This window comes from Cyprinodon variegatus, unplaced genomic scaffold, assembly GCF_000732505.1.
Source record: "Cyprinodon variegatus isolate N-32 unplaced genomic scaffold, C_variegatus-1.0 Scaffold597, whole genome shotgun sequence".
Lineage (NCBI taxonomy): Eukaryota > Metazoa > Chordata > Actinopteri > Cyprinodontiformes > Cyprinodontidae > Cyprinodon > Cyprinodon variegatus.
In genome coordinates, this window is record NW_015151050.1 from 1 (window position 1) to 27,872 (window position 27,872).

Here is a 27,872-nt window from a genome sequence, read left to right on the forward strand (position 1 = left end):
TATATATATATATATATATATATATATGTAGATATAGATAGATATAGATATTTAAAAAATGTTAATATATAATTTAGTACATAACCATTTTTTGTTGGTTTTTGTTTTTAACAAAACATAACAATAAATTCAGGGTGATCATGAAAGCAAGGCCTTTAAAATGTAGAAAAAATACACAAATGAGAAAAATGCTGAAAGTAGTCTTGATTGATTGAACTATTGGATAAAATCATTGATTATTCTTCATGTAGCTATTTAAAACATTTAAATGCACAAAAAGGGGCATTTTCTTCAGAGGGTGGATTAGATTAGGTTAGTTTGTTAATTATTAAAATATTTTTGTCTTTTTCTGTCAGGCTCGTTTCAGAAGACAATTTCAGGTCATTGTTCTCCATTTTTCAGGGTATGAGCCATTGTACCTCAATGATATCCGTCTCCATAGAAACCAGGCGGGTCTGTAAAGGGCACAATAGATTTCTGTCCCAGACTGGGGCCATAGAGGAACTAGGCCTACAGCAATAATGGAAATACAAAGCACAGTTTGTCTGCTACACGAGCTGCTCTCTTAAGCTTTTTGTGTAAGCACCCCTAATATATATTACACTGTGTATATTTGGAATGCTACTTCAGAAGTTTTAGTTGCTGTGTAGTTAAATGTTTGGAGTGAGCAATAACCTCTGGGTTACATTTTGGTGACGGAATATATTTAGCTATGTGAATGGCATTAATAATGATAATATAATTAGATATGAATACACACTATCTAAAGTACATTCAGCCTGAGCATGGGACAAGGCAAAAACCCAAGTAGGCATATACCTATGATCCTTTTTTAATCATGTTTATAAAGCAGTTAAAACTATAACTTACAAGCTGAAAGTAAGACTGTTTTTATTTTTGCCTTGATCACACAAATTAATTTGGCAAACATTACTTCCCTCCAAAAGCTTTCATAAAAAAACTTTTGTTGTATTTCATATTGCAGAAGATATAACACACATTGCAGCAATGACAAGTATTAGTAGCCTACAGAAGTATGAGGAATCAAAGTAAACTGTACTAAATGAGGGTTAGTGATCAATAAAGACAGTATTCTCAGGTGAAGCCTATCACAGATGCACCCTGTAAATGTTTTTATCATAACAATAACAACAGGGCAACCATTATCCAAATGCTTCCATATCATAATATTACAGTAGGATAATGGTTAATCTAACATAAAAAGACCATCAGTATCAAACAGTGACACTAAAACACTTTTACTGCTAAATTAAAACAATAGTTGGCATTATTCTAATAAATACAATTATTCAGAAACAGTTTTTTTCTTATTCATATAAAAATGCATGACTGGAAATCAAGAACTCTGCTTCAAAACAATAAATAAAACAGTTGCACATTTTTTATAATAAGGTGACTACATATCTTTACAGAGATGTAACAAAATGATAAACATTAATAGAATAAAAACAAACCTAAATATACCTATCAGTCTTTATCAGTCATGGCCATAACAACATGTCCTAGTTGCAACCACTTTATTTTTTCCAAGTATAGCATAGTTATTAATTTATTGATTGCAGACCAGTAAAAAATCAATATTTGAATCATTATTTTCATAAAACAACTTAAGTTTTTTTTGTTTTTAATAAAAGGTGTTATGTTCGGTCTTTTATTGGTGGATGGTTGGATCAAGCAGTTTCCTCTCCAGGTAAAAAGGTTTAATTAAAACTGGTACTTTTGGCTGCACTGGCAGCAGCTATATGTGTTTATTCAGTGCTCAGAATCAGTACTTGACACCATGGACTTCCTCAATTTTAGTCGGTGCCACAAATGCATGTTGATGATTGTTATTTTTGGAGCCCCATGACCCGGATTATCTAAAAAACTAGTAATGTCTCAAGCAAAAAAGGGGAGAAAAAAAAAGATTTTGGAAAGGGCTTGGTCAGAGTGGAAAAAAAAAAAATCAGAGATGTTACAAGCTTTTTGTAGCCTACCTAAATGTCTTCAGACGAGGCTGAATTAAAGTTATCCCTGAAAAGATTCCTGACAATAAATAGATAATCTAAAAAAAATATTGTCACAAACAATAACAAGCAAAATGAATATTTTATCTCAGTGTCATTCGAATTGAGCGACTTATTTTGATATGTGGTCAAAAGCAGTTGCTGACTATTTTATACAAGCAATTGTATAAAATAGTGAGTTACAACTCCATACAATAGGAGGAGGGTCCAGGCCTGTCTATCAGTGAGATTATCTACTGTAGCGCTGCTGTGTAGACTGTGACCCCCTCAGTTGGGGCTGTGGGCAGACCAGCTGGACAGGGTGGGCTGCTTTTCTTCTGTTGTGCTTAGGAAAAACGGACATAATCCTTCATATACTCATAAAAACAACAAGGAATAGAAGACAGAAGTCATTTTACTGCTGGAGAACTATGGTGAAACAGCGGCGGGTCAGAGGGGCCCCCTGCTGTGCAGCTGTTTGTTGCAGAAGAGGATCATGGAGGGTGAGAGGACCTTATTTCTGTTATTATTAATAAACATTGTGACATATTATCAGTCTTAATAAAAAAAACTGCTTCATTGTTCGATGCTTTTAGAGACAGGAAAGTCATCTATGGAGAATAAAGAACATAAACGTTTATAAGTGTTTATTTTTATAAGAGTGTTCCTCATAATAGAGAACCTTATTTCATGAAATCATTTTAAAGGAACTTAAACATGTATTTTACACTTGACCTAAATCTTAAGCGTTCAATTGTTTTGTTTGTAACGTTATAACGCTTCACTCCACCAATCCCCAGAGTTCCTGCTGCTGGAGCGCGCGCTGATTGGTCCAACATGGGACGTCTCGCGCCTCTCCTCCGTCACCATAGAAATAGCGCAGATTGTCTACAAAGACAGACGCTCGTTTGCTAATTTTAATCGAATGTCTCTCAAGAAATGTAATCCTCCGGTTTCATGTTGCCGATTTAAAAAAAAAACATTGTAATTATAACTGATTTAAATGTTTTAATCTATTTGCAAAATGTTTAGGCAAAATTCTTTCTGATAACAACAATAAATATAAAAGGAACGAAGTGAGACCTCTTCCGTGCTGCTTTGTCTGCAGCAGTGAGACAGTAGGTGCGCCCTATTTATAAACCGGAGAGGCAATTTGGTTATAATAACTGTCTGATATACGCACATAACATACAAATCATAGGATTCTTATTCAGTTATAATGAGCATAAATCAAAGATTAACTTATAACTTATTTTTGTGGATGTTTTATAGGGGGAAAAACACAAAAGCAAAATAAAACACTGCATCAAAATGGGTCAAGTGCAGTGATGCCAGTAGTACACACATTTGTTACTTAAGCAGAAGTATAGATACTGCAGTTTAAAAACACTCTGGTAAAAGTTGAAGTATCAACCTTGACCTATTTACTCAAGTAAAAGTGAAAAAGTATGTGCTCCATGAACTAATGAAAGTATAAAAGTATAAAGCACCCTTTAAAAAAAAACAAAAAAAAAACGGCCAAATGCCACTATATGAATTGAAAGCTTAATTTTACAACTATTTTGAAAAATTATTTGAGATAGGGCCAATGATGAGGGAGGTCTTGTTGGTCTACATCTCCCGATACGCTCTCACCTGTGTACGACCTTTCAGACATTTCAACATCTTTTTCTGAATCCAACATTGTAGCATGGCATAGACAATTCACGTTTACAGTTTAAAGAACACCTGCTTGCTTCTGATGATTTCCTTTAGCTAACCATTGAGTGTTTGCGTTATATGACTCATCCAATTACCCTAGTTTTCACTAGATGTGGATGTCGCATATGATCTGTATTGGATGGCGTACATGATGTGAAATAAATATTTGTAAACATAAACTAAAGCCAAGAATAATGAGTAACATTGTTTTAAAAATGTAAGGAATAGAAAGCGTGGATACCTATGTGAAAATATAATGAGTAGAAGTCAGAAATAGGAAGAAAAATAATATATAGTATAGATACCTAAAAAATTTACTTAAGTACACTAACTAAGTATTTGTACTTCATTACTTGACGCCTCTGGTCAAGTGGAACATTAAAAACTAATATTGCCTACTCTATTGCAAAGTAGGGGTGGTGCTGACTATTGACTTTTAGGAACACCAAAAAATGATGTCAATACAACTATTTCAGGTTGTGTATTCTATTCTAGCAACTACTGTGTAATAAACTCAACATAAATAATAAACTAAACTACACCAACAGCTCTACTCTAACTTCCTTCTGCCATTCCTTAAAAAATAACTCCTCGTCACATTTAACTAGGTCACCCTCCGGCTGACTGTAAAGGATTACACCCTGTGAGAAAAAGGGCAGGGAGGAGGAGGAGGAGGGAGTGGGAGAACAGAGGGAGCAGAGAGTGGGCGGGGAAAACAGAGGAGACAGAGTGGCCAGAAGAGAAGCATCTCCTCATTGATGCTGAGTCAGAAAACAGCTAGAAATCAGCTGCATCCCATGAGGCTTTGGGGAAAATGGAGGAGCTAGAACACACCTGCCCTCATCCTCGGACGGTAGGGTGGCTGTGTATTACTGTTTGGTTCTCCATCAGTGTGAGGAGACAGGGAAGACTGATTATATGTGTAGGTGTGTGTGTATGAAAGAGGGAGGAACGGAGACAGGAAGTAGAGGGGAAACAAAAGGGTCCTCCTTTATTCCCTGTTATGAAACATATCCTAGATGTATGTGCATGAGGGAGATGCTCAGAGTGCCGAGTGGACAGTCCTTGTTGTTGCTGAGGGGTGTCTGCCAAATCAAGAGGAATGCCCTGCTGAGTGATGACTGTCGCAGTGAGATCGTAGAGCCACCCGTGTTTGGATCCTCTGCCTTAATACTCCTTGATACAAATCACCTTTTCAGTCCTTTTGTCTTCCCAAACCTTCATACCCCCATATCTTCTCCTCATCTTATATTATTGTAGGCAGCCTCTCTCTTTGCTGCCTGTGTTATTGCATGGCCAGTTTTTCTACAGCTTTAATCCTTCTTTATGCCAGATGTCCTATCTCGTGCCAGATCGGGCTTTAGAACGAGCACGCTCCGGCCACACGCCCTGATAGGCCTCTGCATACTCCTGATCACAAAGTTTAACCTTGGCCATCTGCTCTCTGTTAACTCAACAGTATCACTGTGCTGGAGGAATCAGAGGTAATAATGCCTCCTCCTGAAGGGATAATAGCTGCTGCTGACTGACCTCTGAGCTTTTTACTTTAAATCACATACAGAACAATATTAAAATAAATGTATCATTCATAGCAATATGACATTCCTAAGATAAACAAATGTGGGGGGAAAAATCCATCCTATTTAATATAATTAAGTGTATTAGTTGTGCTAAAACATAATGAACAGTTGTTAAATATGGCGAGAAATCTATTATGCTGTGGGCTGTTCTCTCCTCTAAAAAGCTATATCAGGGTACATCATGAGTTCTTTGTAATGCTAGCACATTTTTAATGATGATTTTTTTTTTGCTTTGTTTAGGACACTGAAAACAAGTCTTTGGTGGATCTTCCAGTAGAATAAAGATCCAAAACATGAAGCTAATTACACAGAGACGCAGAATAAACCGTCCTCTGAAATAATCATAAATTAACTCAAAAGAAGATTTTTGGACTAGGTAAAGAGCTTGAAATTTCAACCATTTGAAAGTCTACAGTCTTGTCCTATTGGCTAGAAGAGAAACACCAGCGTGGATAGTTGCCCATAAGTTATAGGTGTACCTCTAAAAGTATTTATAAAGGAGGGAAAGGATGCACAAAACATGTAGATAAGCTTCAGTTCGACACAAATGGAAAATTATTTGAATTAATCTATATTGTAATTATTATACATTAGACAGTATCGTTTACATACTGGTACAGGAGGATTTCTGCATCTCTTGCATGTATAGATAGCCGGAAAAGCCTCACAGTTTCTGTGTGATTTAAAGTCTATTAAAACTCCAAGAGACAAATTCTGTTTTCCTGAAACCTGTCACCATTTCAGACTCTATTTTCGCCTCTGCTCCTGTAGGAAGTGCTGACGTCAGGGGCCTGACTGAACCTGTTTATATGCTCTCTTCCTCCTCTCACACTCCTCCGGCTTTCTGCTCCGTGCTGTTTCTCTTTGAGGGTGCGAATGAGAATGGGTGAATATTCCCAGCAGTCAACAGATGGCACACAAAACACAGGTTTCCAGGAGGGGATGAAACTGCAACACTTTGACCTTGATGAGATTCTTGGCACAGCCAGATAAATACCTTTCTTACCTGTTTCCTGCTGCAGAATCAGGGTGAACCAAAGCTTTTTTGTCCCTTCAGCACCATGCTAAGTTACATACACGTCCTGTCATTATTTGCAGTACATGCAGAGAGGTGAAAGTCAGTGATCAATAGCACTGAGTACAGCTCTTTCTGCCTTGCTGTTGTCTCAGGGAGCAGAGTGAGCTTCAGCCGTTGTCAATACCTTAATTGCGGTTACTGTAAGTGGGAGACAAGTGGCAAACGGCCGTGCTCCAGGTTCTTCCTCTGACCCAGTCCCTTTCTGTCTCAGACTCTGACCGAGCCTGCCATCTTTGCTGCGGAGACCAGCTGCGACTGCAGCGCACCTCATGAGAAGCTCAGCATCGCACAAGCACGCAGAGGGACCCCAGGTATCCATTCATCTTCACCTTGATCCTGCTCGGTGTTCCCATTCCTCACTTTATCTCTTTGTGATATTCTCCCCTTTCTGAAGATTATATTTCATCAGCCGTATTCCTCCATAGAGAGTTCAGTGCAAAAGTATTCACACCTCTTTTTTTAGATTTTCTTACCTTGTAAACCAACTACTTCTGTTCTTTTGTGCTTTGGTTCCATGACTGCCTTGTTTATGACCAGAGATATCTCTAAATATGTATGACACTATATTAATACTGTCCATTTAGTTTCTCTTGAGGATTTTAGGATCTAAAATAAACCAAATACATTAAGTGGAAGGGTCTGACTTGCTGTGCACCGTTTAAAATCTCTATCTCAGTTTAATTAACTCCAAATTAATTCAGTTATGGAAAGACTTTATTAAGTTTTTATAGTTAAGTTACAGTTTTTAGGTCACAGCATTAAATTATGAGCCAACAATGAGTAACTAGAGAGTAGATGCAATTATGATTTTTTTTATTTAATTTATTTAATAGTTGACCACATATTTAACATTTATATCTTCGGCTTTAAATGCTTTTTATTTTTTTTACACATGACTTTTAGAGAGGAGTGACCTCTGTTTGACTACTTGATAAAAATACTTGGATTACTGCTTTTTCTGCAAGGGTCCTGCTTCACTGCACTGGAACATTGGGTTTTATTCATACTGACTGACCAAAGCTTTTTTCCTGATTAGTCAGTTTAGCAGCTCCATGAAACCTGGACGTTTTTCCAGAGTTATTCTATTTCAGGCAGCTTAAGATGTTTTTTTTCCTTATCCGATGTAAGTCTCTTATCCTTCAGGTGTAGCAGGGTTATAACCAGCGCTGACTTGCAGACGTAAAATTTTGGAAAACTCTAGTATTTTTATTTTGACCAGCTGTTGTCAACTGAAGTAGAAAAAGTTCCCTAATCTGTTAAAGCTTCATTCTTGGTTAAAACTTTTAGGATTGATGGAAATCGTGGTTTTCTACAAATTGACCACTAGGTTTTTATGGTTAAGACTGAATTCATCTTGATATTTCACTAATTCTAAAATTTGTAATCAGATAATAATGTGACCATAGATAAGAAAGGTAATTTAGGATAGGTTAGCAGAATCACTAAACCTTATTTGGATTGTGTTTTAGCCCTACAATAAAAAGATCAGTACAATCCTTCTTCTATGATCTTATCAGAGAGGTCGGCTGTTATCATTGTCATTCGGATTTAATTGGAACTCTAAACTCTTTAACAGGAGATCTCCTTTTCTTAACCACCTTTATCTCCTGGGAAACATGTGCTGTCCTCCTCAGCTTCCCCTCTCTCTGTGTCATACCAATACAAAATCCTGCCTCTTCTAACAAGCAACTGTTTCATTTACTTTTCTGTATTATCTGTATTTTTAAAAAAAATAGATAAATTAAACTTTATTGATCTCACAATGGAGAAACTAAACTTTCTGCATTCAACCCATCCCCTTTGGGAACAGTGTGCCACGCACAGGGAGCAATCAGGGGTTAAGGGTCTTGCTCAGAGCGCCAGAGTGGCAGTGTGTGGGAGTGGGTTTCAAACCCACAACCTTAGGATTCCAAGCCCTATGCCCTAAGCACTAGGCTGCCACTCCCATGTCATGTTTTTCATGCTTATCATGCTTTTATCTTTATTTCCTTTTATTCTGCTTTTATGTTTTTCAGTTTTATTGTCTAACTCATGTAAAGCACTTTGAACTGTCTTTGTACTGGATTGTGATATACAAATAAACTTGTCTTCCTTAAGATGTACGAATATTTCTTTAATTATCTGTATCAATCACTAATGTTTTATTTGGATGCAATTTATGGAAAGGACTGTGATTTTTACAGTTAAAACTTTCAAACTAACTGACTTGCAATGATCCAGCACACTGTGTCTAACTCTGTGTCATAGAAAGAAATCTGATAATGCAATGAAATCCATCACTGGTCATCGGAAAACTGGAAGTTTGTGTCTTTCACATTTAAAGATTTTTCTGATAATAATAATACCATGGTTGACCTATGATTATTTCTCAAAAAAAAAAAAAAAAATTATCTAGGAAAAAGAAAGCAGAATAAAAGGATTGCAGCCTTTAAGCAATATGACAAGAATGAGTCACAATCACTCAGGGTTTGGTACTGAATCTGCAATCCAGAAGATTTCAGAAATCTTAAAACTTAGCATAAACTTGATAGATATAAAAAAAAAAATGAAACTTATAAAATATTTATTACTGAACTCCGAGAAAGCATAGATATATCTGAAAAAAAAGATCTAAGCTGCAAACTTTGTAATAATTTTTTTAAGATTCCTTAATTATAATTCTATATTTTCTTATTTTTTGAGTCTTCATTAGCTTCAGACAAACACGCTTCTTCTGTATATCTGCAAATTGAATGTTATTTACTTTCAGTCGACCGGCCAGTCAGAGTCTACGCAGATGGCATCTTTGACCTGTTCCACTCAGGCCATGCTCGGGCCCTCATGCAGGCCAAGAACCTGTTTCCAAACACCTATCTCATAGTAGGAGGTAAGACGGGGCCACAGACCCAAATTTGACAAACAGACTAATTTCGATCCATGTTTATCTCTGTGTTCCTGTGAATTCTCTCCATTTCTCATGCAACAGTGTGCAGCGATGAGCTGACTCATAAGTACAAGGGCTTCACAGTCATGACGGAGCACGAACGTTACGAAGCCCTGAGGCACTGCCGCTACGTGGACGAAGTTCTTAGAGATGCACCGTGGACGCTCACGCCAGAGTTCCTTGAGAAACACAAGGTGCATTTGTGAGCTTAGGCTTTAAAACAATCAGTTTTCATGAAAGAAAAAAAAAAAAACTTGACCAGAAGTAATTTTATTCGCAAACATTTCAATTTAGTTTATTTTAACTTTATCTGATCTATTGCTTTTCCTTAGCTGGAAAGTTAATTTAATTGTTAATTTAGATTTAGCTGGTGTAGTTCATTCTATATTCATTCATCTTTCTCTGTGTTTAGGTACTTTATATTGGCAATTAGTTGTTTTTTTTTTTAATCATTGATACAGACCAGTTAAAACAGTTTGGTAGAGTCAGTTAAAAGCTTACTAAAAAGATGCATAACAACAGTCCTCACCAAAGACAGAGCTCTTTAAGCACGATTCAGGAGGACTGCTATTGATGAGTGAAAAGAGATACTTATGACTAAAATCCTCTCATGTCTAACTTCCAGTGGTGGATGAAGTACTCAGCAGTAGTACTTGAGTCAAAGTATTGATACTCATACTCAAAACGTACTTAAGTAAAAGTTAAAGTTACTAGACCTGAGTAACTGATCAACATTGATCTTCACTGTGTTTCAATTATTCTAATATTTTTGTTGTGCTCTTTTCTCTTAATTCTGACCTTCCAAAAATATGGTTAATGCTTCATATAGTACTTCTACAGTGTACATGTGTTGCTACATGGAAAGAGTGGGTGGTGTGGGTGTTTTTTTTTTTTTGTCTCGTTTTGTTTTGTTTTTTTCTTTAGGTTTCAAAAATAAGAAAAAAACCATGGTACATTGGAAGTAGATTTTATTTGGACATATGTTCTGAATGAATATATATATATATATATATAGCCTATACAAAAAAAAGAAAAAGTTACTCAGTCAAACATCTACTCAAGTTAGAGTATTAAAGTAGGGCCTACTCGTTTTTGAAACTACTACAAATGTAATTTTCTAATATCAGTAAATTTCTGTTTATTTTCAGAGTAATTTTAACGAACCTTGTAGCTTTGAGAGACCACCTAATGTATTGGCACATAGAACCACCTGCTACAGATTCTACACCACCTGTAAAGAACTTTAGCATAAAATGCTACAAAAACTTGAAGAAAGCTATTTTAATTATTGTTTCTTATTTAAATCAGACCAAAATGTCTTGATTCTCCTCATACTATCACTATGAAAAGACATTTAATTTTAATCTGTTGCAACAAAGAAACCGCAACTCTGCTTTGAGAACTCATCCTACTGAACAACTTGGCCACATGGCAACAACTAACACCTTAATAAAAATTATAAGCTACAAATAGTGAGTTTCTCACATTTATCTCTAAGCAGTGGTGTCCAAATTCATTACTAAGGGTTGCTATTCTTTGCATATTGAAATTAAGTTTCAAGAAAGAAAAAGAGCAAGAGCGGATTACAAAGCTAGGCTGAGCCAAAAGGAACATATACCTAGCAGCTTCTAACCCCCAGAAAATTACTCAAGTAAAGATACTAAAAAAGTACAGTAATCAAGTAAATGTACTTTGTTACTTTTCACTACTGCCAACTTCAAATACACGCAGCACCTTGGAGAAGTGCTTATAGTCTCTGAATGGATGTATTTTGTTAGAATTTGAACACAAAGTAGTGGATAATTGTAAATTGGAAGAAAAACTTTTGCATTCAGCCCCCCACCTTTTAGCCTTTGCCGTCTCTATCTAGAAGCTAAGCCTTCGGTCTGTTGTTTAAAAAAAATGATTTAGGTTTAGTCAGACTGAATGAAGCTTTTCCATGAAAATCAATTTCCATGTTTGACAATTATAGAGGTGAAGAGGTTGGTGCCAGGGCTGGGCATAGGGAATGTTCCCCTATTTTTGGGCTGGCCCAAGACTGTCATAATGTAATTAAAAATGTTTTAATTTATGATAAGTTATTTAATGTTGGTATAACAAATATAAATTTACCAAATTAAAATGTAATTAAAGGATTTTTTTTAAAAACATTATATCCACCAAAACAGTGTTACACAGATACACAGTTGATTTTTTGTTTTCATTTTAAATGCATAACCCTTATTTTTACCAAATATTGTTTTTAAATATTTGATAGATTTATTTTCTCTATATATTTTCTTTTTAAACGGCTCAAATTGTGTATACTGTATGTCCCCTGTTAAGCTACGTGTATCCCCATAAAATATAGCTAATCATAGTTGGACGCAACAACCGAAAATGCCTGTGGGCGTTTTTATAGACCCGGTCCAGCCCCATTGGTGCCTGTTATTGAATGATAGTTGGATTTAGCTCTAGAATTCTACTGGCCCATTCAAACACATAACATAAACGTCGATGGTTATAACCAATTATTGCGGATTCACAGTAAAACACAGCTCAACCGGTAACATGTCTCCTTTTTTAACTAAAATACGACTTTCTTAGTGGAAAGCCATGTTTTATGTAAAGTCAAAAATAAATGATTGCTTCTGAGTGTATCCAGTTATCGAAGGAGACCAGGGAAGATGATCATGATGAAATGATAAAATTCTGCAAGAATGAAAACAAAGAGTGATCAAACCCTTCTGCTCTGATAATAAGGAGGTTAGCCGATCTGAATGTTTGTCAAAAAACAGGATAGCAGATGTAACTTTTCAATTAATAGATTGCTGTCGCGTTATATTTTGTGAAGGCGATTGATTGAATTGAATGTCATTAACAGTAAAGGAGGTTGAACAGATCATTTTCCTTCCACTTCCAAAATTTTCAATACTTGGTTGTGTATATCAGATAATTCCCAGTAGGATAAACTAAATGTGATGTTAAAATAATACTTTTGCAGATTGCTTCATGTTATGCAAAGCTAAAAAGCTCAGCTGCATGCCCACTTGACTTCTTCTCATGTTATTGATTTATTTTATGTGCCAGTGTTGTGTTTTCTGCCATACAGTATGTGTCCTTTGGTTGTTTTCCAGATCGATTTTGTGGCTCATGATGATATCCCGTACTCATCAGCGGGGACCGAGGACGTTTATAAACACATCAAAGAAGCAGGTCAGGCGGTTTATCTGCAGGGATCACAGCAATCATGTTCCACATTTCCTCCCTAAATGAGCCTGGTGCTGCAACAGCATTCTGTTTGTTCACCAGGGATGTTTGTCCCAACGCAAAGGACAGAGGGGATCTCAACCTCCGATATTATCACCAGAATTGTCCGAGACTATGATGTATACGCCCGACGTAACCTGCAACGCGGCTACACAGCTAAGGAGCTTAATGTTAGCTACATCAACGTAAGACCCCTTAGATCCTTTGCAGTGGCATCATATCAAAACCATGTCCTTATTCCTGATTTAGGAAGAGGGAAAAACACCAGTGAGGATTGGTTTGTGAGCAAGAAATTACATGAGCGTTTGTACTTAAAATGATTGGCACTCATTTGCTGTCACTTTTACAAGAGCGATAATTTGTAATGACTTTGGGTGTAATCTATATTTAGGCATATATACATAAAATCAGTCTAAAATCTTTTCATGGGGCTCACACTGCTCTATATCTATTCCTAAAAAAGAGGAGTGAACTTAAAAAACCATAAAGGTCAGGATTGAGTGCCCCTTCCCCAGCGACGCCTCCAGAAATGTTTCATAGGTGCCACCATAGTGCCACCCCAAGATCTTAAGTGGCCAGATAGGGCCACTAAAGATCTTGGGGTGGCACACTGAAACTAAAAGCCATCATTTCAGGGTTTTAATCTACTATTGTAGTAAACCTGTCTGTAGAAATCATAAAGACACCTACTCATATCTCGGTTTATTGTGTGATTTGTAATGTTACGTCGCTGTCTGTGCATAATGGGATGAAATACTACTACATATTTCACTGCCCTTCCCAACAATTTGCCCATTCATCAAAGTGCTTCTATCCAACAGATTAATTTAGCTACAATAACATAGAATTTTCTGGGAGATCAACATTTTTCAGTGAGTTTTCAGTCGACCCTTGGATCTGTTTCCCCAAAGGACTGAAAGTTGCTCATAGGAGGCACTTAGGAGGCATCTTGATTAGATTAAACCACCTAATCTGAGTCCTTTCATTTAGCCCTCTACTCTATATCTAAAGCTGTGTCCAGAAATTCTAAAAATGAAGCCTATTTCTATCATTTATATTCAGATCTCTTGCATAATATAGTTTCGGGCGACAGTGGCGTCGGAGGAAGAAGTTTGCCCTGCAACTGGAGGGTTGTTGATTCAAGCCACGGCTTCAGCTTTCAGTGTCGTTATGTCCTTGGGCAATACACTTCACCTGCATTGCCTACTGATGGTGGTCGAAGAGAATGGTGGCACCAGTGTATGGCAGCTTCGCTTCTGTCAGTGAGCCCAGCCCAATGTACAGTAGCTTACCACCATCAGTGTATGGGTGAATGACTGAATGTAGTCTAAAGTGCTTTGGTCAAGTCCTCTGACTTGAAAAAGGGCTGTATAAGTACAAGCCATTGACCAAAATCTGTATCTCATGATGATAAATGAGGTTCCATTTTTGGGCCAGCTCCTTATCCATAACAACAGACACGACTAGAGCCTCCATTTCTGCAGACAAACCTTCAGATCATCTATTTAACCCCCTGCCAGTGAGTCCAATGCAAATAAGAAGAATCAAACAATATTCCAGGATGTAAAGCCTGAATAGAACTTTTATTTCTGAGCTCAGTTAATTTAGGATAGAAGGACTAAATCGTGAAAGGTTTGTAGCTCTTCAAGCATTTATGTCTTTTCTAAACTTTTGATACATTTTTTTCTGATTTGTTTTTTTTTTTTTTGCCCCAAAGGAGAAAAAGTATCGACTACAGAACCAGGTAGATCGCATGAAGGAAAAGGTTCGAACTGTTGAAGAGAAGAGCAAACATTTCGTATACCGCGTGGAGGAGAAGAGCCACGATCTCATCCAGAAATGGGAAGAAAAATCTAGAGAGTTTATTGGCAACTTCCTAGAACTTTTTGGACCCGATGGGACATGGGTAAGTTAAGCTTGATACTGTGTGACATTATGCAAAAAGGGAGGCAGATATCCTCCAACTTACAGTATGGTAAACCAAAAAATAAAACCTTAATTTGTTGAGTTTAAACGCTTTGTTTCTTACTAATACTCATTGTCTTCTGCTTATCAGAGACATGGGGCAGCAGTCTCAGTAGAGACTCCCAGACTTCCTTCTCTCTGGGAGGCCAGCGGTGTCCCAGGGCCAGCCGAGCACTATGCAAAAACAGAGAACATGCATTTCTGATGTCCTGGCTAATTTCCTTTGAGTTCTCAATGAGGCCAAAAAAGGAAACATGTTTCTGTAGAATATTATAAAACATTTATCTTCACTGAACCTAAATGTTGTGAATTAATCTTTCAGAAGCAGAAAAAACAAAAAGCTATTTTTTTTTATTCTTTATGCTGCTCTAACAACACCAATTTTTATCTTACCAATATAGCTAACACTACTAGAGTCCTGCCTCCTCTTAGGGCAGAGCTCTGCCTCATTGTCCTTTTGTTAGCTGTAATGTTAGAAAACTAAATTGGGGCCCTTTAACTTAAACAAGTAAAGTCCAAATCAACTTATTCCCATCAGTGAAATGTTAAGGACAGAGGTGTCTATCTGCAGTCTTGATGCTTTGTTTGTTTAAGTGTGCAGGACACCAGTTTAGAGCACAATCCTGCTCTCCAGGAATATGCAAATTAAACCTAGTGTGTTGAACCAAGGAAACATCTTAAAAACGTGGTTTACCAGGAAATTTTTTACTTAAACAGCCTATTTGAAACAAACAGATAACCGAGGGGTATATACATATACATTTTTGTGTGCGTATAATTCTTACACTGCAAAAACTATCTAGAAATAAGCAAAATGTCTTAAGGTAAGTGTATTTTCCCTTAAATTAAGTAGGTAAATAAGGTGATTTTTGAGTATTTTTACTCTTAATATAAGATAATTAGATAATACCCACTTGAAATAAGGCAAAGAAAGTGTTTTTTTTTTTTTCTTATTTAAAAATTCAATTGTGTTGTTCCATTGGCAAAGTGTGTCACTTACCTCCTTTATTTAGGAAAAAAATGCCCTTATTTTGAGAAAGAAAATATATATGATAATTACCCAGACATTTTACAGCTAATCATAGAGCAGGTAATCGCCATGTATTGCTCTTAATATTCTTCTTCTTTTGCTTCTGAACAGAAACAAGTGTTCCAGGAACGCAGCGGCCGGATGCTGTCCTACGCTCTGTCGCCCAGAGAGTCGCCCTGCAACAGCCCTCCGCGTGAACTGTCCCCCCTGCGCTCCCCCTCCCCTCCATCGCCCCCTGCCCGCTGGTACAACGCCCGGCCCTCGCCCCCCAACTCCCCCAAAGGAGCCTCAGCCTTGATGAGCAGCATGAGTGAAGGCGACGAGGACGAGAAGTAGATGAAAAAAAGCAGAAACGTTTCACTTCACGGTACACTGCCTAGGAACACCTCACCAAAAAACACTTTTCTCCAAACGTCGGCTGGAAACAGAACCAGGTTTCCTTAAAGACGTTGCAGATTTGCAACGCTGACACTGATCAGTGGAATACAAAAAAAAGCCATGATTCTCTGGGGAGCAGAGCAGAGAGAGATGGAGGAAAGGGGAGGAAAAAGATGTGGATTTATTCTATGTATTCAGTGTCACTGTTTTTTATACAAGAACAAGAACTCTGTGCAATACCTGTAAAGAGGACTTTCTTTGGTTTGTCCAGAACCAATAGACACTGAAACCAATTGCTAACATCACTGGATTGTTTCTTGTCATGCTTTTTGTCCTTATTTTGTAAAATGCCAAGCTTCTTTACAAATTCCCTTTAACATACAAGTAGGCACTCATTTCAAGACACCTTTTCCCACAATGTTACATTGGAATAACAGAAAAAGACACTGCACACAACCCAGACACATTGTTATTGTTAGTTTAAACCATTTTTGTAAATAAAACAAACTGTACTAATAAGATAATTGTACTTTTTAAGTACTTGAAAAATAATTATTGCTCAAATTTAAAATCTATATAAAAATATATTAGAAAGCCTGCTAGATATGCATAAAAAAAGATAAATAAATCATGTATTTTATTTGCTTAATCTTACCCTTCAAAAAGCAAGGCAGTCCAGTCATTAATGTGCATACATTTATTCAGTGGGGAGCAAATCCTAAGTTAGGGAGAATCTGTTTTCAACAAAATCACAGCTGGCAATTTCTCTTATCCCGCTTGTCTTTCTACAACCGTGTTTCCAATACATACGCATGTATTCTTCTATACTGCTTCACAAGGCTGTAGGATACAGAAACAGTATGAGATCATTTCTCTTTCTGCAATCTCTTTATATCATCCAGAGCCCTGGCTCCTATTTAATGTTCTATTTTTTTCAGCTAACTACACAGGTTTTCTATAGGCTTTTTATGCATAGGCAGTGAGATGAGCATAAAGGGCTGATTTTGTCTCTGGTGAATAATTTTTTATTTTAATCAGCCCCTATCGATGACATTAGACCCTAAGATATGAACTATTTTAATTTGACCTCTTACAATGTTCCCAGGGGGGAAAATGCCCACAGTATCACAGCTCCGCCACTGTACTTAACACTGTAGATGATGCGTTTTCATATATATGTTGATCCTTTGCTTTTCACCAAACCCATCCATAATTATCCATCCATTATCTGACACGCTTAATCACCATTCACGCACACACTCACACCTAAGGGGACTTCAGAGAAGCCCATTAGCCTAACAGTTATTGGCAACTAACTGTTTTTGGACTGTGGGAGGAATACGGAGTACCCGGAGAGAACCCACGCATGCTCAGGGAGAACATGCAAACTCCATTCAGAAAGACCCCGGGCTGGGAATCAAACCTGGAGCCTTCTTGCTGTATACTGAGCAGCCCCCATCCATAATTAATTATTAAAAAAGACAGAAGTCCTAACTAAAATCCCAGCAGTTTAGCAAACTACATGCCCTCGGAAGGAAAGGACCTTTTTTAATGATATCCACAAACCACTTGTTAAGTTGTCATTGAGACTTTTTGTTAGCTGCCTTAAACTCAAAAAGTTCATAGAAATTCTAAATTAACTGAAAGAAGGTAATGCTTGAAAAAAGCTTTTGTTACTTTTCTTCTAAAGGGATTGTTGGTGATATTAATGGTATGCATTTGTTGATTTTTTTTTTTTAAAACAGTGATTTTTTAACTCACCATATAAACATACTCAAAGTATTTTTTTTCTTCCAAATTCTCTACAAAACTTGCTGCTACAAAAAACAACTTTTATTACAAAGCTTTTTAAGCATCTTTATCAGGGGTCCCCAACAGTTTCTCTCCATCTATATTATTTACCAATCATTCCTCTACTCTTTGCAAAATGATGTCAGTTATTTGTAGAAAAGCTCGAATGATGATTCTACTTAACATTTGTTTAGCTCAGGCCTGTTTGCTCATACCAGCCCAGCGCAGATTATCCTCCCTACTAAATGATAACTTTAATGCCATGTAGACATAACAAACCTTCTGTATGAACCCCATGTTTACCACCACAGTCAAAACTTCTTTTTTTAAGTCACTGTTGTTCAAATGGCAAAACATGTGAATAAAAGTGTAGATCAGGATCAATTTTTACCCTGCATTTCATCCTTTCAACATAAAAACGAGACAAATGGACCACACAAGAGTTTGCTTTATTGTACGGTTTGACATTTTGTTGATCTCATGCTGACTGATAAGATGAAACTAATCTGTAACGTCTTGATGAATGTTGCATTATTGGTCTATCTTGTACACAAATATATCATTTAAGCAGTTTGTACAGAAGGATGAAAAACACAGCAATTAATCTACACGCTATATATACAGAATACACAATAGGTTGATCTTATGTGATATTCTCTAAAATGGATCAAGCAGACGCTTTGAGGACAGCAGAGTTTAAAACAACTGAGCTTGAAAATAGGAGCTCTTCTATGTTGTGTTTTTGATTTGTTTTCAGGCCTGGTCTAAAGGGAGACCACAAATCTACAGCTACTCTATAACACAGCACTTCTTTTAACAGCGGATGTGAAACTGAGCGTCCCTCAGTTTCAATGGAAGGTTGCAAAGATTTCAGCAGCGGTGAAACGCAGAGATTCTACAGGATGCAGACACTGAATTCTTCTTTCATTTCACTTCAGAAGGAGCTAAAGGAGAGAAGGAAACCACTTCAGGCTGATGAAACTCCCTTTATCATCTCCTTTAATAAGGATGGTTCTAAATTGTTCAAGTGAAGTTCTGTAAAAAAAGTTTTGATCCAGTTGATACCATACCTGCGATAGATAACTTTGTCTCTTTATTTTGTATAAATAAAGACCGACTAGTCCAAGTGGCTAAAGCTAACAGCCAAAGGGGAACCGTTTAAAATAACTTTAGTTTAGCCTTTAAAACATCATGTTTACATTGCACATTAATTTATGCAAAATGTATGTTTACCACAATCAAAGGAACAGCAGAACATATCAAGACATTTCTAAATAAATACAGAAAAAAATATAATAGTTTATAGATGATGATCTTTTTGTTATGCTACTTTATGGTGAATGCTGTCCTCGGTATGCGTTTCCCACATAAACATAACTGGAGACACACTGCCTCCAAACCAGTGCAAATATTGATGGTGAATACAATCATTATGACGGTGTACCGTTAATAAAACGATGATCATGTTTTTTTAGAGTTGTTTCAAGATGAGAGAAGTTTGACTGGACTATATGATGGCTTCAGCCTCCAGGACCGACTAATCTGGATTTATACAGAAGGCAGGTAAGATATTGACTGTGGAAAACCTTCAAACAGAACCTCACTTTAATAAAAAAAAAATGAACCATCCACTCAGAAATACAAGTTTGCTGCTGCGGAACTGAAATCGATTCTCCTCTTTTATTTAGCTTAAAGCAGCCATTTGAAATCCGACTGCGTAGCTTCTGTGTGATTAAAGTTACTGCATTAAACCACTTTAAAGTGTAAATATATTAGGTTTAATAAAGTGCACTAAAATGCTTCTCAGTGAGATGAAATAGGAAAAGCGAAAAGACTTCATCTAGTGCTCTGAATCTAGTCTTAACTCTTTTGATCATATTTTTCCACTATAGCTTCTCCTAATCTTTGTGTGCCTTATGACTTTTCTTTCAAACATAAAAGATAACATACCGTACATATAACATAAAAAAGTCACTAAAATATCATAAAACAGTTCAACTAAAGCTGAAACTTCTATTTTACTTGAACGCGTCATAAAAAAACAAAACAAAACAGTATAATTGAAATTTACAAACTTTGTTCAAACTCATTTAGAAGACTGTAAGGATCATTCAAGTGAAACACGAGGCTGACTGGATGATGCAAAGAGCAGAGTTAGGATAACAGGTCCAAGCAGTGAGCAGGTTGTTTATCCTCCACAGCGGCATGAAATGAAGACGTGCAGAACGGCATTCCTTCGTTCAGACACCACAGCTCCATTTCTTTCCATCAAGGTTAGTACATTAAATCTTGCTGGCGTTGGTGATGCTACTCAGCAATGTCATCATATACATGACTCATTTGGACATTTTAGTAGCTGTTACATGAGGGCTGCAAGCAGGAGTGTTAGATAAGGGTTAGTACTTTGATTTATGCTCTGTTGCAGCGTAATAAAAAAAGAATAAAGCTAAACCAGTAAAATAAAATAAAAAATTCAGACCACTTTTATATGTATATGCCACCTCCCTTTAAAATTGGTTGAGTTCTGGTAGAGCCTTGAAGGCGGAGTTCAAAAAACACCAAACATACCATAAGTTTCCATAAATAAGGCTTCTTTTTTCATAAATAAAACACAAAGGTCCCGACTTCTAGAGTCTTAAATAAAACATCATGTAATCTATAAAGCATTGCCTGTTCTACCTTTTTTTTTTCTTTTTTTTTTTTAAAGGTGCTACTGTTCCTAATTTATAAATATTTTAACATCTAACCCTAATATTTTAAAAAGTGCAATCAAAACAAGTTTTTGCCACTTAAATAACAAACTGGCCTAGTGGTGCATTGAATCAAAGGGAATAAAATCTCCCCCCTTTTCTAGTTTGCACTGAAACTCCATCCTTACCCCCCCTTGTGTTCTGAGAGAAAGGAAGAGAATTCAAGCCTTTACAGACTCTATCAGCAGAGTACAGCTTATCTAGCCACAGGGAACAACAGTGTGGCCAGAACACTGCATGACACAAGACAGAAACATAGAGGTGATTCTAGGAATTTAACAAGAGGACCTGACGTCAATATTTGTCCTAAATCAATAAAGAAATTGCTAGGATTTACATCTACAATATAGAGGGGGTTTCATTTCAACTCTGCTCTGGATCACAATAATAGAAGCTATGCTAATAAAGGTTATTGCAGTCAGGTGGAAATTCTAAATTCAGGTCCCGATCCCCAAACAGAAACCTCTCACCATCAGATGTAAAAGCAGGCCTAAACGAATCTTTTACCCACAGGCAGCATTTTAGCGTTCATGCTCCAAACAGAGAGCAGCCATTCTGGCTCCCAGCAGGGGGAGCTGTGCTCGCAAGCCAGGCGGAGTTATCTTTTGGCTTTGTATGAGGACTTGCTGGCATCACGGGGCTCTTTGCTGGGGTTGCTCCAGTCGTCCGCCTCAGCGCTCGTCTTGTAGTGCCGCCAAGCTGACTTGTTGAAAACAGGGAGGCGCTCAAAGGACTCACTGGACAGAGCCTTGAAATAAAAATAAAAACAACAGACATGCACTGAGACCTGGTCCTGATGTAAATACTGTAGCACAAACTGAAATTATATTTAATTAAAAACATATCAAAACTATATCCCTATATTCTATATCCCTAGAAAAGGGCATGTTTTTATTTCAGGGCATCGACAGGTCACCATTAAGGGTTGCCAGTCTCTCTTATTACTGGGGTCACAAGGTGAAATGTTAAGGAACCTTTAAACTAGACCATTGTTTTGGTAACAGGGGAGCCATTTAATGAATATAATATTTGGATAACTAGTGTTATGAACTAAATTTACAGCTGGTACATATCCAGCTGTAAATTTAGTTCATAACACTAGTTAACTATATATTATATCCATAGGAAAAATCTACTAGTAAGATTTTGTTTTTAATGGAACCATTATTTATCCTGCACTTGCTGCTATTGCACTTCTGGTTAGACCTAAACTGCATTTCGTTGCCTTGTACCTGTACCTGTGTAATGACAATAAAGTTGAATCTAATATAATCTTAATGCAAACTTACTCATTTCTACAGGTGACTGTAAAGAACAAGCTATTTTATACCTGCAAAGTTTTTGGCCAGTAATGATGTGTATTGTTAAAAAGAAAAACTAAATCAATGAAGCTCATAACACCAGAAAAATGTCAAGAAAGGAAATATCTATTGGAGGTTAATTATCAGGGTATGTCTGTTACTGAAAACTGTTACAGAGATTTTACTTCAAATGTTTTAGCCATCTAAAACCACCTCCTGTCATTTAGAGCTGCTAAACAGCAGTTTTGCCTAGAAATGCACTTAACAAAACGGGTCTTCTTCTGATATAACCTTCGCAAACAATTAAGTGGAATTTCAAAATATTATTTGGGGGAAAAAATCATTTAGAAAAGCACTTCTGGGTGAGTAACGTTACCTTCAGATAGATGACAGCATCTGTCCCCACCCCCTCCATGGAGTAGAGCTTCAGGTCCCCCTGAAAATATCGAGCATAGAGCCGGGAAATAGGCAAACCGTAACCAAAACCAGCCTGGAGCAGGAAAGACAGAAAAACATTACTTTAACATATTAATTTCTACACAAAGTGAATTAGCCAAGACAAGTTTTAATAAACCGTACCAATGGGACGGCTCCTGGCTCCAGGCTGGGCGTCGGGGCAGTGGAGTACATGTAGTTGAAGAGACGGTCTATCTTCCTCAGAGGAACTCCTCCTCCTTTATCACTGATCTTAAAACAAACAGACACAAAGAGTTAAGAGATAACAAGACGTGGATATAAAAAGGTCAAGTGTCGCTAAACATTTATGCACAGATTCCCATGTAGGTGCCTTTACCTTTATTGACAGATCCTCTTTTCCCAGAGTGACTCTTGCCTTCACTGGCGGCAGGCCTTCCTTGCTGTTCTCATAAAGCTCCACTGTCGCTCTCATCGAGTTCTGCAAACACCCCCAGAGCCAATAAAATCAGTCCTTACAGTAAAACTAATTACATGTAAAGAGAAGTGATTAGATCAGGGGTCTGCAACCTTTAAAATCCAAAGAGCCATTTTGCCCTGAGTCCAGTCAAAAACTACTTGTTTTTGTTAAACATCTGCTATAATAAATGCTTTTTCATTTATTTTTACTTTAAGGGTTTGAAATGAGGAAATTATCAAATTCATAGATTTTCTTCTACAGGATGTTAATATTTATGTTAAAGAAATACATTGCTTCCAAGGGGATATAAAAATAGAGCTTAAAACATCTTTATTTATGTAATTCTGTAAGGAATATTCAATTCAAAAACGCTTTGGAAAATCTGCTAAACATTGCCTTATGTTTTTACACCTTATCTAAAACCTTTAGTTAATACTTCATCATTTCTATCCAACTTTAGGAGCCATTATAGAGACTTACAGCGAGAGCCAAAAGTGGTATCTGGCATGCCAGTTTTGAAAGATGTTATATGAATGTTGGGAACCAGCTTATGCCCATTGTAAACTGGTTTAAACTGGTTTTTGCTATACGGCAAATGCCGGTTAGCATCTGGCATAGACCAGCTTCCAAATTTCACTTTTGGCTCTAGGTGCTGCTGATTATAGAGGGTCCAAAGAGCCACATCTGGCTCCGGAGCCGCCGGTTGCAGACCTCTGGATTAGATCAGCAGCACCAGCTCACCTTGAAGAGCTCAAACAACATGTGGAACAGATGCGAGGGGACATAGACCACCTGGATGGGCTTCTTCTGAGCTTTCACTGGAACACAAACAGAAAATCAAGTATTTACCGTACACAGAAAACTGGTTCTTTGGAAGTTAATGACATGGTGCAAACTTCAATTGCTATGGAGCTAAATTTAAAACGCCTGCTGTAGTCAAACATCTGCATGGTTCATTAGAGAGGCTGAACGATTAAAGGCACTTACTGTTGAACTCCTCGATCTTTAGCTCGGGAGCAGCTGAGTAGTACTTCTCACACAACATCTTGGCAGTGTCATAGGCATCTAGAAAGAGCAAAAAAAGACAGAGCTTTTGCTGATCATCTATGCTATAATCCAGCAACAATCTTGTATGCTGAAATTATAATTTTTTTCAAACTATTTCTGATCTAGGAGTCTCTTTTAACGATTGAAGAGCCTAATTTCTAAGAAATTTCACACGCTCAGGAAGCAGAGAATCCGATCAGACACACGTTTAAAACAGACGCTGAGAGCGATAACATAGCTGTGGCTCAGGTGGAGCAACAGGTTAGAACAATATTTGACTCTGGCGGTTAGACCTCCGGCCCCTCAGGCAGCACACTGAGCCCAGAAAGAGTAGTTTTGTATACAAAGGAGAGGTTAAAAAGAGTTCTCAACCATGGAGGTGGAGTAATAATGAGTTATGCTACTACCAGCCACCCAGGGAACCTGATAATGACAGAGGGTTGGGGCTTTAGCCAACACTAAAGGCGGCGTCCGTATAGAACCAATAAAAGTCTTCTTTAGATGTGTTTAATTCTAATATTAGGAAACCGGCATTTATAAGATTTAGGTTATCATATCAAAAGAATCAAAGCCTGACAGGAACACAACGTTCAGCTGGTCGTCACATTCCCTTATCTCAGCATCCACGGAAAAACTTTGATAAATACGTCAGGTAATAGTTTACAAGCTTTGCCTCTGGGGCTAACAAGAGAGAAGGAGGTAACTTTAACCCCTGGTAGATGGTTGGGTTGCTTCCCTTTCTGCTGAGCTCTACACCTAATCTTTTCTCCCCTGCTTTTGATAATAGTGTAAGCTTGTCGAGTCATGGTGAGTTAACCTATCAGGAACTCTGCTTAGTGTAAGGCATGTTTTCCAGCCACATCTGGAAGTAGTTTCCAAGAGGTCCACTTTGTTATATTGTCTGCAGCTAAGCTTTTCCTGTAAACAGCTACAGACAAGGAAAACAACAAAACTCTCTATAAGGAGGTAAAAAAAAGACACATTTTAGCAAAATGTGTCAGGTAACTGATGGACATAAAGTTACAGTTGGCAAAAAAAAACTCCTTGTGTAGTAAAAACGATCTTTTCATAAAAAACCAGACAAACAGGTAAAAAAAAAAGATAAAGCACAAACAATAAAGTATTTCAACAACAACAACAAAAAAAAGTTTGTTTCTCTTTAAAAATGTAACGCAACATGGGGTGGAATTAAAAATTAATTTAGACCACAGTCACGATGGAAGCAAAGAAACCACAGGACTTAAACTTACCACTAACAACCTCGGCCACGTTGCAGGTGGGATCGATGCTGCCAATGTGCTTGGGATGGGCCGGGTTGGTGTCGTTACCGAACAGCAGAGCTGAGCACAAACACATGGGAGAAACACAGCTTTAGGCGAGTCGGCGGCTCTGCGGACGTAACGGGGACATACGCCACCGTTGGACATACTGTGCTGGTTGATGAGCATGCGGAAAGAGATGCGGTTGGTGTAAAAGCGGTCGAGAAAATACTGGATGTTGCTGCTGATGAAGGGGTCGAAACCAAACTTCTCCTTGTACTCGATGACCCCCTGAGCCATGGTGGGGACGACGTCGTTGTGGCGGTTTCGGATGTCGATCAAGTTCTCCAGAAAACTAAAGGGAAAGACATTTTTTTTTTACCTTAAAACCAAACTTTGTTATCTTTTATTGTGATTTTATGTCTCCAAAATAAAATTGTCAAGCATGTGCTTCAGTTCTCTGTTTATCTGCCCCTGAGTCAATACTTTCTATAGCATTTCCCTGTAAGCAGCTCCAAGTCTCTGGAGACACATCTGGAGACTGAGATATTGGTCCATTCTTTGCAAGATTTTTCAGCGTTGCTTTAGGTTTGGACTTTGAACCATTTTAACACAGAAGCTTGGGTTTAAACTACTTAACCATCATGTTGGATGTCGATTCTGGTTGCTGTCCTGCAGGGAGATAAAACTCCACTTTAGCAATTACTAACAGGTTTTCTCCTTAACTCTAACCTTTTCTCTGTGTCTGCTAACAAAAAGAAACACAAAAAGTAACCATTATCAATCTTCTCATTGGGGTTAGTAGGGGCTCTATTCAGGAGGATTACACTATTATGTTCCACTTTGTGCAGTTTCTTACATTACTTCAACTACCAATTTCATCCACCCGAGCTTTTGATCTTTGCAGCTTCTCTAGAGTATACACAGGCCTCCTGGCTAATGTCACTTTCATGAAATAGGGAATAACTGAATAAACTGCAGATGGTACCAGAGAAAAGGGGCCTAAATACAAACGCACTAACATATTTTGGACCATTCCTTTCTTCCCAGTTCACATTATCCAGTACTTTGTGTTGCTCTGTTGCTTAAAGTCTCAATCAAATTTGTGGCTGTGATGAAACAAAATCCGCCTACTATGTCTTTACTAGAACAATATCAACCAAATAAAGAAGGAAAAAAAAAAAAAGCCCGGGAAAGGCAAGTATCAACCTAATGTTTCTGCTGAGTCATTGTCAACAAGCTGTTCTTAGAGTCAGGTACACAATGCAGACAGGCCGATCCCTATTCCTGTGTGGGTGTATCAGTGATGCGTGGCCGTTAATAGATGGGATATTGTTGTGATATAAACACTCAGTTATCTACAGCTAACTGCCTCACTGTAACAAACTGTTCGTACTTTCTGTAACCATTACTCATACAGTCAATATTCACTCACTCATTCAGAGTGTGAGGGTCGTCTGCCTTCCTGTTCTCAAAATCCAGCAGTTCCACGAAGCTCTGCATGTACCTGATCAAGTTAGACAGAGAGAAAAAGTCAAATGATATACCCTGGGAATCATAAACTTCATCATCTGACACCGCTACCCCCCCCAAAAAAAAGGAGGAAAACAAAAGATGTTACCACTTCTGGACCAGTCTGACTGAGGGCTGGCTGAGCAGCTTATCGGGTAGCAGGTTGACTTCTCTCATGGTGTTGGCCAGTCGCACCGGCAGCTCCTTACGCAGGAACATGTAGGATGTTTTCTCACATGCATTGTCTCTGCCTGAATAGGGGAAGAAAGAAAGAGATGCATTCCTTATGCTTATCACCAAACAGGGCAAATAGGGGATTATCAGATGTAGAGTCTGCAGAGCGTTTGTGCGCTTAAAACCTCCCGAAAGAGACATATTTTACTATTCATGTAAGACACTGAATCTAAGCTGTATGGAAATGCTCAAACTAATTAGGACCTCAAACAAACTCCGACCAATTAACTGACCACTGACTGAGGCCCAGGAGAGAGTCCTTAAAGAGACAGAAGCCTGTAACCAAAGCTGCAAAGGCACAATCATAGTGGCTGTTTTAAAAGCATGTAAACAAGCTCTGTTTTGCCCCAACTGTTAAACGGTGAACCTGTGAAGAAGCATAATATGGGCTCTTTAAGCACAGCTTCTACCTGCTCTTCTGCTACAGCAGACTGACCCTGTCAAAATGATTAAAGATTACTAATACCGGATTTTCTGGGCTAAAGTGCGCACCTGATTATAAAATGTAGTGGCTGTCCTCACAACATTTTTTGAAGAAACTGGACATGTACATAATAAGCCACACCTGGTTATAAGCCACTGATATCTACGGAACTGTTTCCCACCAAACCTGTAGGGGGAGCTCTACATATCACCCCCTAGAGAAGGGATGAAGAAGAATGCTAGCTCCTGTTAGCTTGTTGACTCACAGCAGTAGGAGCTTATACTAAAAGATGGCGCTTCGTCAGCTCTTTATTTCAGCTCAGCAGGAGTTGGGCCCAGTCTCTTTATTGGTGCAGCAGCTTTAATGCAGCAAATAAATATAAAAATGTTTGAATTAAGGACATTTGTTCTCTGCCGTGCCTGCTGCTAGCATGTTCTTCTGCTAAATAAAAATTGGCCCCTTATTCTTTCATTTCCAACTTCGACGCCTCTGGCAGTTAAGAAAAATCCACAGGAAAGCTGAACCATCTTATAAGCCGCCTAGTTCAATGCGTGGGAAAAAAGTAGCATCGAATATACCAGAAAATACGGTATATGCAGAAAAGAGCACATTTATGTAAATCTGTATTTTCTTGTAAGCATTTCTTGACTTATGAAACATCTAACTTCCAGGTTTCTATCAGCTTTATCTTCTTAGGAAGCTTCTTTTATGAATTTTTAAAATTGATCTAGCATTTTATTTTTCCATACTTAAGAAATATACTGAGATTT

The 27,872-nt window shown here is 37.7% G+C and overlaps 2 protein-coding genes across 3 annotated transcripts in view; one reads left to right on the forward strand and one right to left on the reverse strand.

Moving 5' to 3' along the window:
- The first annotated feature begins 2,293 nt into the window (after positions 1–2,293).
- pcyt1b (phosphate cytidylyltransferase 1, choline, beta) lies at positions 2,294–18,052 on the forward strand. 2 transcript variants are annotated; one of them, XM_015392583.1, is made up of 8 exons: positions 2,294–2,509; positions 6,577–6,676; positions 9,115–9,231; positions 9,331–9,482; positions 12,405–12,483; positions 12,580–12,722; positions 14,255–14,443; positions 15,644–18,052. In XM_015392583.1, exons 1-8 carry the CDS (start codon positions 2,438–2,440, stop codon positions 15,866–15,868), a joined length of 1,077 nt encoding a protein of 358 aa, XP_015248069.1. In that variant the 5' UTR covers positions 2,294–2,437; the 3' UTR covers positions 15,869–18,052. The 2 variants fall into 2 exon arrangements, with proteins under 2 accessions (XP_015248069.1, XP_015248070.1); XM_015392584.1 differs by lacking the exon at positions 2,294–2,509 and adding an exon at positions 4,425–4,560 and having other exon boundaries at positions 15,644–18,048.
- A 98-nt stretch (positions 18,053–18,150) lies between these two features.
- Positions 18,151–27,872, reverse strand: part of LOC107096086 (pyruvate dehydrogenase (acetyl-transferring) kinase isozyme 3, mitochondrial-like) — a 13,916-nt gene continuing 4,194 nt past the window's right edge. The window contains exons 2-11 of the mRNA XM_015392582.1: positions 26,554–26,695; positions 26,368–26,439; positions 25,103–25,287; positions 24,924–25,013; positions 23,614–23,691; positions 23,368–23,444; positions 22,546–22,647; positions 22,332–22,439; positions 22,129–22,242; positions 18,151–21,199 (exon numbers count right to left, since the gene is read on the reverse strand). Coding sequence (XP_015248068.1) covers positions 21,050–21,199; positions 22,129–22,242; positions 22,332–22,439; positions 22,546–22,647; positions 23,368–23,444; positions 23,614–23,691; positions 24,924–25,013; positions 25,103–25,287; positions 26,368–26,439; positions 26,554–26,695 — 1,118 coding nt within the window. The 3' untranslated portion in view covers positions 18,151–21,049. The remainder of the gene's footprint in view (positions 21,200–22,128; positions 22,243–22,331; positions 22,440–22,545; positions 22,648–23,367; positions 23,445–23,613; positions 23,692–24,923; positions 25,014–25,102; positions 25,288–26,367; positions 26,440–26,553; positions 26,696–27,872) is intronic.